Source organism: Pleurotus ostreatus, assembly GCF_014466165.1.
Source record: "Pleurotus ostreatus strain PC9 chromosome Unknown scaffold_6, whole genome shotgun sequence".
NCBI classification, from domain to species: domain Eukaryota; kingdom Fungi; phylum Basidiomycota; class Agaricomycetes; order Agaricales; family Pleurotaceae; genus Pleurotus; species Pleurotus ostreatus.
Window position 1 is genome coordinate 1,063,410 of NW_023503161.1, and position 12,671 is coordinate 1,076,080.

General features: G+C 54.3%; 2 protein-coding genes across 2 annotated transcripts; both read left to right on the top strand.

Moving 5' to 3' along the window:
• Nucleotides 1-7,362: 7,362 nt before the first annotated feature.
• Nucleotides 7,363-9,892, top strand: PC9H_008612 (uncharacterized protein; the record flags this gene model as incomplete). The annotated part of the gene is made up of 4 exons (XM_036778121.1): nucleotides 7,363-7,927; nucleotides 7,980-8,942; nucleotides 8,993-9,471; nucleotides 9,638-9,892. The coding sequence occupies 4 exons, from the start codon at nucleotides 7,363-7,365 to the stop codon at nucleotides 9,890-9,892; spliced, it is 2,262 nt and encodes a 753-aa protein (XP_036629549.1).
• A 1,146-nt stretch (nucleotides 9,893-11,038) lies between these two features.
• Nucleotides 11,039-12,454, top strand: PC9H_008613 (uncharacterized protein; the record flags this gene model as incomplete). Its single annotated transcript, XM_036778122.1, has 2 exons — nucleotides 11,039-11,350; nucleotides 11,420-12,454. The coding sequence occupies 2 exons, from the start codon at nucleotides 11,039-11,041 to the stop codon at nucleotides 12,452-12,454; spliced, it is 1,347 nt and encodes a 448-aa protein (XP_036629550.1).
• Between the last annotated feature and the right edge of the window lie 217 nt (nucleotides 12,455-12,671).

Sequence of the window (12,671 nt, forward strand, 5' to 3'; positions counted from 1 at the left end):
CGCCTCGGACTCGCTCGGACGCCTCGGACTCGCTCAGACACTTCGGACTCGCTCAGACTCGTAGATACACTTTGGGGCTCGTCCGGGCTACCTCTATCCTCCTTTCCCACTTCATTACTCCTTGTCCCCACTTCCCCAGGTCGCTGGCACGACTCCTGTACATTCCCCTTCCACTTCATTATCACATGCCCCCTCGTACCTTGTGATATTCATTCGTACCTGTGGCTGGTGTACTGTACAGTTACCCTTCATTCCTCCCACGCTACTACAGTATATACTTCGCTTCCTAGCATGGAGAATCCTTATCCTGTTCTCTTTGGATTCTCCCTCTGCTAGGTGAGCAGCTCTCTCATGTATTGTAGTTAGTCTTATTCATTTCTTTGGATTCTCCCTCTGCTAGGCCTGTGCTGTCGGCCATCTTGAGGTTGCCCTTACAGCAGAACAGGATCTCCCATCCTGGCACCAGAGCCCTACGGAAAACGTCCTGCGCCACTCCGGACTCGTTCTCGACGTCTCTCCGGTTTTGCGGACATTCCGGACGCTCTCCTGCTACTCCCACCCACCTCTGAGGACCCAAGGAACTCCATCCCTCGCTCCCCTGACGACTCCGAAATGCCGGGCGCCTCCAGCCAGATCCCGCCATCCGAGCCAGTCACTTCAGGACCGGACTCCGAGACTTTGCAGACCTTGTGGGCTCAGACGTACAAACACCAAACCCAAATCAGCTCCATCCAGGATACACTCGCCCGAATTGAAGGACTCCTCCTAACACCCCGTCCGACTACTCCGAAAACGACTCCGGACTCCGAGCTGAGGGGCACTGAAGCCTCCCAGCACGCCCCGAGTCGATCCGAAATCACCCCGCGTTCCCGTTTGAAGCCCGCCTCTCCCCCGATCTTTGACGGAAACCGCAAGGATGGTCGCGCGTTCTACAACGCGTGCTCCATCTACTTCCAGCTCTGTCCGGACCACTTCCCGACCGAGCAGGCCAAAATCCTCTGGTGTCTCTCCTTCTTCCAGAAGGATCGCGCCAAGGAGTACGCGGACATGGTGCTCCGGAGTCCGAAGGATCCGTACTTCAAATCCTGGGCCGCCTTCGCGACCGAATTCCGGACTCGCTTCCTTCCGGATCGGGAACGCGAAGCCGCCATGCTCAAGCTGGAGTCTACCCGGTACCACCAAGGGCGTCGGACTTTCCAGGAGTACCTTGACGAGTTCCGAGACCTTGTAGACCAGTCCGGATACTCCGAGGGCTCCAACATCACGATGAAGTTCCGTCGCGGACTGGACTCCATCATCCAGAGCCGCGTTACCGAGTCCGCAGACTGTCCGGACGAGGATGACTTCGAAGGATGGTACAAGGCAGCGCAGCGGGTTGCTGACAACCGTGCTGCCAACCAGTCCTTCCACTTTGGCATGCACTCCGGAAACTCCGGACACTCCAGATCCCTCGTCCGACCAGCAGCCAGCTCCGGAGTCACTCGGACTCCTGCGGGTGTACTCCCCGCGCCTCGGACTCAGCTCCCGCCTCTGCAACCCCGCTTCCAACTTCCGCCTCCTCCGAAGGCTCTCTCACCCGGCGTCCCCATGGACGTCGACCACACCCGCTCCCGGCCCGCCGCTTCACAGCTCTGCTACCGATGCAGCAAGCCCGGCCACATGTCCCGCGAGTGCCCACTTTGGTACGACGTCCGGTTCATGACCACCGAGGAGCGGATGTCCACCATTGAAGATCTCCTGACCGCGGCCGATGTTGTAGAAAGTGCGGGGACCTCAGAAGGAATAGATGATGAGGGAACGGCCCCGGTTGAGGAATCGGACACGGCGGATTTTGTCCAGACCAACGAGTGATCAGTGCGACCTCGTTGGTAAATAACCGATTTGCTTGTCTTAGCGTAGACGAAATAGACGATTCCGATCACTCCGATGATTCGTCCGACGCTAAGCAGACAACTCTGGTTACAATCCGCACACTCCGAAGGTTTCGCCCGCAGTGGGAACGGCGGCTACCCAGTAGCTATAAGATCTCCGCGCTGCCCGGCAAGCTTTCGCTAGATATACCCGTTGAAGTGCAGAGCACGGATACACAACACAGATGCACCCTGCAGGCCCTGGTGGACTGTGGAGCCACCGGAGTCTTCATGCATCCGCGCTTCGCTGATGCCCATGGTTTCACCCGGCGCAAGCTGTCCGCCCCGATCCCGGTCTTCAATGTCGACGGATCACCAAACGAAAACGGATCCATCTCCGAAGTCGTGGACCTTGTACTCCGGTTCAAGGATCACACGGAACGGATGCTGTTCGCGGTCACTAACATCGGACACCAGGACATCATCCTCGGATACACCTGGCTTCGGAAGCACAACCCCGAGATCGACTGGCAGACGAAGGAGGTGACCATGAGCCGCTGTCCGTCCGGATGCGATACCTGTTGGAAGGAGTTCCGCCATGACAAGCTGACCCGACGCAAGGAGTCCGTACGACTCCGGGAGTGTCGTACGGGTCCGATGCCAATGGTCGAGGAACTGCACTCAGACGATCTCCCGCAGCTTCAGGACTGCGAGGACGACGACGAGGACGATGAGGCCACAACTCCGGACGACTCCGGACTTGAGAAGGGCGACCGTATCTTCGCAGCCATTCCTCCTCCGACTCCGGAGTACCTTCGGAGTCTTCGGGAAGAACACGTCCGAGCTTCGAAGACGGTCTCGCAGCGCCTCGCATTGGCTTTCCAGCGCAACAAGCCCCACGATCCTCGGAACAGCGCAGTCCCGGACTTCCTCCAGGAATTCGAGGACGTCTTCGCCAAGGAGTCCTTTGATGAACTGCCCATGCCGTGTCCGTGGGATCACGCCATTGAGCTAATGGACGGAGCGGAACCGACCTCTACCAAATGCTACCCGCTGTCCCCGCGGAGCAGAAACAGCTGGACGAGTTTCTGGAAGAAAATCTCTGGACTGGTCGGATCCGCCCCAGCAAGTCGCCCATGGCTGCCCCGGTGTTCTTTGTTAAGAAGAAGGACGGATCACTCCGCTTGGTCCAGGACTACCGGAAGCTCAACAGCATGATGGTCAAGAATCGGTACCCACTTCCGCTCATCTCGGACTTGGTGGATAAACTCCGGAATGCTTGCTACTTCTCCAAGCTCGACGTCCGGTGGGGTTTCAACAACGTCCGGATCAAGGAGGGCGACGAGTGGAAGGCCGTGTTCCGGACTACGCGCGGACTCTTCGAACCGTTGGTAATGTTCTTCGGACTGACGAATAGCCCATCCACCTTCCAGACCATGATGAACGACCTCTTCCGGGAGCTCATTACGGAAGGTGTAGTCATTATCTATCTGGATGACATTCTGATCTACACCAAGACGCGCAAAGAGCATCGCCGGGTTCTCAAGCGAGTCCTAGAGATCCTCCAGCGGAACAAGCTCTTCCTCCAAGCGGACAAGTGCGATTTTGAGCAAACCAAGGTGGAATATCTTGGAGTCGTCATCTCCGAGGGTAAGATCGAGATGGACCCTGTGAAGGTCTCCGGAGTTGTGGACTGGCCAACCCCTCGGACTCGGACTGAACTCCAATCCTTTCTTGGGTTCGTCAACTTCTACCGCCGCTTCATCAAGGACTACTCGCATATTGCCCGGCCTCTCTTCGACCTCACTTGCGCAAAGGAATGGCAGTGGAACGACTCCGCTCAATCCGCATTTCTTCGGATCAAGGAGCTGATCACTTCGGAGCCCGTTCTGGTCTTTCCAAAGGAGGATCGGCCTTACCGGGTTGAAGCGGACTCGTCAGATTACGCTACGGGTGCGGTCTTGTCGCAGCTGGATCCGGATGATGGTGGACGAAGGCCCAAAGGCATCCGCCCATGGGTGAACTCCATCCGCTTCCCATTCCGGATGAATGCTGGGATCGCCTGAGTGTTGACTTCATCGTCGAGCTTCCGGAGTCCGATGGGTTTGATGCTGTCATGAATGTGGTCGACTCCGTAAGCAAACGCGCCCACTTCATTCCGACTCACACCACAGTGTCTGCCCTCGGATCCGCAAACTTGTACCTGCAGAACGTCTGGAAGCTGCACGGACTCCCTCGGTCCGTTGTGTCCGACCGGGGTCCGCAATTTGTCGCAGAGTTCACCCGAGAAGTCTACCGGATGCTCGGAATCAAGCTGGCTGCCTCCACTGTGTACCACCCTCAGTCCGGCGGACAGACGGAACGGACCAACCAGGAACTCGAGTCCTATCTCCGGATCTTCGTCGGAGAGCGTCAGGACGACTGGGCTCGCCTCCTACCTATGGCGGAGTTCGCGTACAACAACCGGGTCCATGCGTCCACTCAGCAGTCACCCTTCCTCCTGGATACCGGCCGTCATCCTCGTCTCGGGTTCGAACCTCATCAGCCACCGTCTCGGATGGAGTCCGCAAACGAGTTTGTAGACCGGATGAAATCCGCAGTTGACGAGGCTCAGTCCGCATTGGTCAAGGCTCAGGACGACATGAAGCGCTACTACGATCAGCGTCGGACTCCCGCTCCGGAGTACCAACCGGGTGACAAGGTCTGGCTGGACTCGTCGGACATCAACCTTGCCCGACCCTCCCGGAAACTCGGACACACACGACTTGGTCCTTACAAGGTCGTCCAGAAGGTTGGCAAGGCAGCGTACCGGCTCCAGCTCCCTCCGGGCTTATCCCGTCTCCATCCCGTCTTCCCTGTGGTCAAACTCTCTCCCTTCGTTCTGGACCCCATCCCGGGTAGACGCCCTGTTGCTCCGCCACCTCCGCAGCTCGTTGACGGAGAAGAGGAGCATGAGGTAGAAGAGGTCCGGAATAGCAGACGGTTCGGTCGGGTCCTGAAGTATCTGGTGCGCTGGCGAGGCTATGGTATCGAGCACGACTCCTGGGAGCCCACGAGCAACCTCCAGCATGCCGCCCGGAAGGTCAAGGACTTCCATGATCGTCACCCGGACGCAGTACGCGTACTCCGGACGAGTCCGATGAATCCGACGACTGCTCTACCTCTCCGGATGACTCCTGCGGCACTGGACCAGTCCTGGGAGTGTTGGCGCAGTCGGAAGGCTCCGGGCTCCGTGCAGTCGTACTTCGACATCTTCTCGCAGCAATCCGGAGTTTCGGGGTTGGTGAATTCATGGCGCGGCAGGCAGGAATCTTCGCGTCAGGTCGCCGCAACCTTGAAGGGGGGGTGATGTAAGGGGACACTCCTATTTTCTCCTATCCCCCCTGTCCCGCCCCCTTCCTCCTCATTCCTTTCCCCTTTCCTTCATTCCCTTACCTTTCCGCTTCCCTTCCGTTCACTCCCTTCGCATCCAAGCCCCGTCCGGTGACTCCGAAGTCTTCCCGCGCTTCGGACTCGCCTCGGACTCGCTCGGACGCCTCGGACTCGCTCAGACACTTCGGACTCGCTCAGACTCGTAGATACACTTTGGGGCTCGTCCGGGCTACCTCTATCCTCCTTTCCCACTTCATTACTCCTTGTCCCCACTTCCCCAGGTCGCTGGCACGACTCCTGTACATTCCCCTTCCACTTCATTATCACATGCCCCCTCATACCTTGTGATATTCATTCGTACCTGTGGCTGGTGTACTGTACAGTTACCCTTCATTCCTCCCACGCTACTACAGTATATACTTCGCTTCCTAGCATGGAGAATCCCCATCCTGTTCTCTTTGGATTCTCCCTCTGCTAGGTGAGCAGCTCTCTCATGTATTGTAGTTAGTCTTATTCATTTCTTTGGATTCTCCCTCTGCTAGGCCTGTGCTGTCGGCCATCTTGAGGTTGCCCTTACACTTGCCCTACGTTCGTTTCTGTTACATGAACACCGTCAATGCCTCCACCGGTTTCTCACCCTTCCAATTACACCTTGAATGTTCCCCTTGGACGATGCCTCCCCTTGTCAACGAGGCAAACGCCGAGAACATCAATGCTAGACGGTTGGCAGAGATTGTCGACAGATACACCTGTGACGCTAAGGACTCCCTTCTGGCTGCAAAGATTGCTCAATCCATTTATGCTAACATTTCACGCAGACAGGACGTTCAATTCAAAGTTGGGGATTTCGTTTACCTTTCAACATCCAATCAATGCAGAGAATATACACATGGTAGCGACGGACACGTAGCCAAGTTCATGCCCTGCTTTGACGGACCGTACAAGATAACAAAGGTGTTCCCTGAGAAGTCCACGTACACGCTACTTATGCCGAACTCGCCCAACGTCTCCCCTACTTTCCATGCCTTGCAGCTTTGTCGGTTCATCCCAAATGACACCTCTCTCTTCCCCTTACAGGAACTCAAACAACCTCAAAGCATCGAGACGGATGACAGAGAGGAATGGCTGGTGGATAGGATTCTGGATGAGAAGCGTGGTCGAAAGGGTAGAGAGTTTTTGGTTAGATACTGTGAATATGGTGCCAAAGAAGACTGGTGGTTGCCCCTCCGAGATGTTGATGAACTTGAAGCTCTTGATGTATGGCTTGCTTTGAAGGAATCCGAAGCCCTCATGAATGCCTCAGCCTGCAAAACACCCATGACTACCTTACGACGTTGCTCCCCTTGTGGTGTCCAACTCTTGGAGGGTGGGCGAGTGTAAGCCCGCGTGCTTACCTACCTCCTACTCCCCTGACCCCTGGACCACATGTTTGACGTATATATACATGTGTCCCTGAGATAGACTACTTACTTCCCGCTTGTACCACAACTCCCATCTTTGTATGAATATCACCCCCGTGTTTGAACCTTTCACATTGAACAATTACCTCTGAGTGTTGTGCCTTCGGGCTCTCTTCCAGGGGTGCCTTCCCATCTATGTACTGCTGGTAGTAAGTTTCCCACATTGATCTTTTCCCTTCACTTCATCTTCCTTCTTTCCAGATCTCAGTAGCAGTGTTGAGATTGAATTGTGTGCTATCCCCTCCCCTATTTACCATGACCTATTTGGAGAAGTGAGGAACAGGGGACCCATACATGCCAGGCTGTGCAGTGGCTGCAGCCCCAAGTTTGTTCCTTCATCAATTATTGAGTTTCAATATTACTACTTTCATTTGGGTGTTATATTCACAACTCAACCCCATGTGTGAAGCATGGGTTCGCAGCTAGTAATAGATTAAAGTTGAGATATAAGTCTGGGGTACACACCACAGTTAGCCAATACACTTCTCATTGATTTCCGATAGTTTCTGCAACGTTACGATGCAGTTGAAAATTATCAAAGTGAAAGGTACATATTTAGGCGCCTCCTACCAAGTCACTTGATGAGAAGATGTGACTGGCACTGTTAGGCGTATTGAATGACCGCGTGAAATCTCCACGTGACCGCACCGCTGCGCCACAGCGGTTGTTGCTGAACCACCATGTCCAGAGCGCAAACTCCAGTCAATTCGCAGCGTCCTCCCTTGGATGGCGTCCACAGCACACCGCAGTCCGCAGGATCCGGCTCAAATCTCACCTATGACACCCAATCTACGCGCCTACACTACTCACCGTATCTGTACCAAGACCTCAGCAACGAGAAGATTATGGCCTTTGAAGATTTCTGCAAGACCATCTTCGACTTCGACTTTGACCAGCCAAAGAAACCAATAACGAAGAAACTCCGCACTCTTCTTGATCGCTATCGCCTTCCCGTCACAGAAGAGACCGGCAGATACGAGCCATTCATTCTGCTCGCTAATGAAATTCTGCGAGAATGCGGTTCGGAATACGTATTTGTCCGAAACGATCCCAAGTACCTCTGGGGTATTGACCCCGGCCGCAAGCCCGACATCTTGCTCGTCCACAAGTCTGCGTCGCTTCTACGAGAACCTATCGTCCAAGGACCCGAGGTGGCGTTTCATCCGTGCGACATCATCTCCTTCCACGAGTTCAAACTCGTTCAGAAGGATTTGAGAGTACCAATCCCGCCTCGGCCTACACCATGTGAGTTGCGAAGGATATATCAGGCTTTCTAGCAGTGACGCAGCGTTTACAGCGGTCAAGGAAACCTTTGGACCTTCCGCTCAGAAGCGAAAAGCGAGCACGTCGGAGCATGCGACAGAGGGCCGCGTTCGTAAAAGCCCCCGTCCCAGTTCCTCTTCGACCAGTGTGGCACGCACAAAAGGAAGCGATGTAGCTGCTGGACGAGGCCTAGAAGTACCCGTAGAGGAGGAGGCGTCGAGTACTGCCCTTGTACATCATCCCCTGATTCAATGCGCAAGCTACGCATTGGAGATGCTCTCCAAGGGATTCCGTCGACACGTAATCGGCTTCCTCGCTACCGATGGCCAGATAGAGTTCCTGTATTACGATCACTCTGTGGTCTTGCGTTCCTCGCCGTTCAGTTTTGTCGACAATCTCGACCAGTTTCACCAAATCATCTCGCATTTGGGTCGCATGCCTCTCGACCGTTATGGCTTCTGCTCCAATGTGATCCTGGCAACCCCGGATTGCATGTCTGATCGCTTGTACAACATGAGGAACAAGGATAGACAAACGATTGCGAACACCTTCGAGGGCCTCAATCTGACGCTCAACAACGGGCTCGTGCTTACGCTGGGACACATCGCCTACCAGCCTCATGGGTTAATTGGGCGAGGCACTTTGGTCGTGAAAGTGCAAGCGGGCAGTAATGTTCCTAAGGAGTGGCCTGAACGGGTTGTCGCCAAGCTCAGCTGGCTACCGAGCTCGCGGGAACCAGAACACGACATATTGAAGGAGATTCAGAAAGCCATCGTTCGCGACCCTTCAGCTGCATGGGTTTCGGATCATCTTCCCAACGTCCTGTATTCGCAGGTCTGCGATGCACCTGACGGCATCGTCGCTTCTCTTGTCCGACACTTTAAAGACGATTACGAGGAGAGGAGACTTTATCTACTGGTCATGGAAGAGCTAGGCTGTATCGACGCAATCAAAGACTGCGACTCGCTTAAGACAGCGTATAAGCAAATCGTTCGATGTAAGTCACCTCATCAAGCTTTCAGCGTAGCCTCACGAGGCCTCTACCAGGTCATCATTGGGTCTACGAGAGGGCGGGGATATTGCACCGTGACATCAGCGTGAAGAACCTGATGTTCCGGCAAAAGAACGACACCATTGTGGGGGTTCTGAACGACTTTGACCTGGCGACACCGGCAGCAAAGCTCGACAAGGGGCCGACATCGAAACAAAGGACGGGAACATGGCCGTACTTGGCGATCGAACTTCTTGATCCGTCGACTTGGCTTCAACCTCCTCCACATCTGTATCGATACGATCTGGAGTCCTTCTTTTGGGTTCTGCTCACCCTAGCAGTCGATCCAGACAAGTCTGTCACGTACAATATCCTGCGGTGGTCGGAATATGATCACGTCACATTATACAATACAAAGTCGTCATTCTTCTTCAATGTTGGGATTCAGGAGACTCCGTTGCAACCCCAATACGAGCGCTTGAGGGATCGGCTAACTCATTTGGCGTATCTCTTTGATGACGCAAAGAGGGCACGAGTACGTTCTTCCTCGAACACCATTGTTGAAATGGTTACCGCAGAGACCTTTTTAAAGATTCTTAGTTCTTAAAATTTCGTCGGATGTCTTGACGTCCAATATCATAACTTTTCTCGCGCCCTTTGGTTAAAAACATCAGAGGACCAGAACGCAGAGATCCTGGTAGCAATATGCAGAGATCCCAAACCCGCGTTGTATGAGTTCGAAAATGCCTGCTGTGAAGAACGAAGCAGCTAGTCGGATCTTCAAGTGCGCCTTCAATATGACCTTCTGGAGTCGCTTCACCCCATCCTACAACCATTTGCCATTGGGTATAGAACCAGCGAGGATAGCCTCCTCAGGCTGCGACTTCAGACAGGGTGTCGACCGGGCCGTATGCAGTGGCAATTCCCGTGGGTTCACATACAGTGCCAGGCATTAGGGTCGCATGATGATATTCTCCTTCATGGGGTTAGAGAAGGAAGGAAGAAGTGCGGCGACGGGACCGCAGGCGCTCAGCGCCAACAGAAGTCTTCGACATTTTCCAACAATGGACACGGAAAGAATTCGTGTACTATCGGTTTCCACCACGCTCATTTAACGTGACCAGCAACGCTAGTAGGTGCCGGAAACTAGTGTAAACAGTGTGAAATACTGCGACGAAGTAGGAGACGGCCTACGCGAAGTATCGAGAACATAACGGTCACCGTCGCGGATTTCAGTCATCGCTGTTGGAGCACGTCGCTCTCTTTTTTTCCCCGTTCTTCTGGATTGTTCCTTTCCTTTGGGTCAGCACCCCCAGGGCCAGAATCCAGATGTTTGGGTCACCATCGGCACAGACTTCGGAAACGCCTTGCAAGGTAAATCTCTGCCGTGAAGGAGTGTTGGTGGGGTCGGTGGGTAGCTCCGCCGTGGCCCTTCCATGTCCTATCTGTGCCTGGGATTGAGCCGAGAAGTAAGCCGTAAGACATAGCGGCGACGTTTGTTTTGGAGATTGAGTGGAACCAGGGAGTCGTTGAAGCGGCGGGACCTAGATATTCTCGTACGGCCGTCTATTTACTACCATCACCCTCACTCGTTGCGCTGTATTGACATTCGTCGTCGCAAACCTCTGCTGGCTGTCCCTCGCTATGTTGCTCAGTTATACGTGAGCGCAGGGGAAGCAAGCGCAAGGGCGTAGCGTAATCCGTTCAAGCTGCTCGGAGGCGAGCAGAGTCCAGCGTGGGGTCACTCCCAATGTCTTCGATAAGATAAGAGCTGTTCATATCCCTTTATGTCGTTCCATATGTATTGCGAACTGTTCCCAAGGGCGGCCAGAAAACAAGACCGAGCACGTTTGTTTTTTCTGGGAGTAACCCCAGTCGAAGAACCCTCGTTCTGGAGACTCTGGAAACGTTATGACAGTTACGCATATACGTACTTGGGTGCCACAATCTAGAAGCCAGACTTATTCGGAGCTGCTGTACGATGGCCTTGCGGCGGAGAGTCAGATATAGAGTGAATTCAATTGAAGTGACGAGAGAGCATCCTCACGTCGTATAAAAGGCACTCGTTATCATCTATCTTTGCCTCAATCACGTCCATTGCAATGACTTCCGTACCTGCAACCGCTCCTACTACAGTCCGTGGTGCTCAGAGGTCCCTTCGTCCTCCCGTAGAGGCGTTCCGTCGCTTTGGGTGGCTACCTCAGAGCCCCGATGCCTACGACAAATGGATGAGCAAAATGCACGCCAAGATGGCCCCCCTCGCTGCTCATATGCCGGGGCCAGGCATCACCTACGGCACTGATAAGGAGGCTCCTGCGCTCCTAGTACCCATCCAGGAGTTCAAGGACTTCATCGAGGGCAATGTGGTGGTCTTCACAGACCTCGTCCGCATGTTCGATGGCATGACCGAATCTGTGAGTAGGCGGGGCCACCTTTACGGGGTTTCCATTTGAAGCTTTCGACTTACGGATGATTTCTTGCAGCCCACGAGTTACCAGGAGATGCTCCTGATGTTCAACGAGATCTTCCGCGAGGCTCCCTCGTTCGGTTCCCTGGGCCCTCCAATGTACATGATCATGGCCAGGGTGATGAACACAGAGGGAGGCTTCTCTGCGTTCACCAAGGAATCGCTCAACCTGCAGTTCAAGAAAATGTTGCAGACGTGGGAGCGGTACCTATTGTCGAAGGATTCCACTTCTGTCCTCAACACCAACCCCGATGGATGGTTCTCCACTGAGGCTATTGACGCCATGATGGAGAAATACGCTCCTGGGAGGACCTTTGCCGAGGTGTTCATTTGTAACCCAGACGAGGACGCTTGGGGCTTCACCTCCTACGAGGACTTCTTCGTCCGTCGCTACCGCGAACCTGATGTCGACCGTCCTACAGGTGATGTTAGCGACCTCCGCATCGTCGGGGCAGCATGCGAATCCGCCTTTTACGCTCTCCAGAACGACGTCCAGAGGACAGATGAGCTGTTCATCAAGGACGAAGCCTACTCCCTCGTCCACTTGCTTGCAGGTGACGAGTCCGTCGACTCCTTCATCGGTGGCACTGTCATCCAATCCTTCCTGAACACCACCGGCTACCACCGCTGGCACGTTCCTGTGAACGGAACCATCAAGAAGATTGTCGACGTCCCCGGCACCTACTTCGCACAGGCACCTAGCTTGATTGGCTTGGAGACGGGCCCCGACGAGCTCCCTCCCTACCTCCAATCGCTGCAGTTCTTCGCCAATACCGCGGCTCGCCAGCTCATCTTCATCGAAGCTGAAAACACGCAGATCGGTCTCATGTGCTTCATTGCCATCGGTATGACCGAGATTTCTTCGTGCGAAGCCACGGTTTTCGAGGGCCAACACGTCACCCGAGGCGAGGAACTAGGCATGTTCCACTTCGGTGGCTCGTCGAGTGCGATGGTGTTCCGCGCGAGCGCCGGTGTTCAATTTGGGGGTGAATACATCGAGCCAGGTGCACACATTCCTATCAACGCGCCCATTGGGGTTGCCAATATCTGATCGTCACATCTTTGACCCAATGCTCGAGTACCTGTGGAAGATTAATTGAATGTAGCTTGTGACATGACCTGAAACAGACTGTTTATGAATGTAACAATGTTTTCGAAATTCCCGATAGTGGTTCAAACGTTCAAAGCACGAGTAATAGAACCTCCGTGGCAGAGACACGAGCGCCTAACAACTCTTTCCTTACACTTCCAAGTTCGACGTTTCTTAA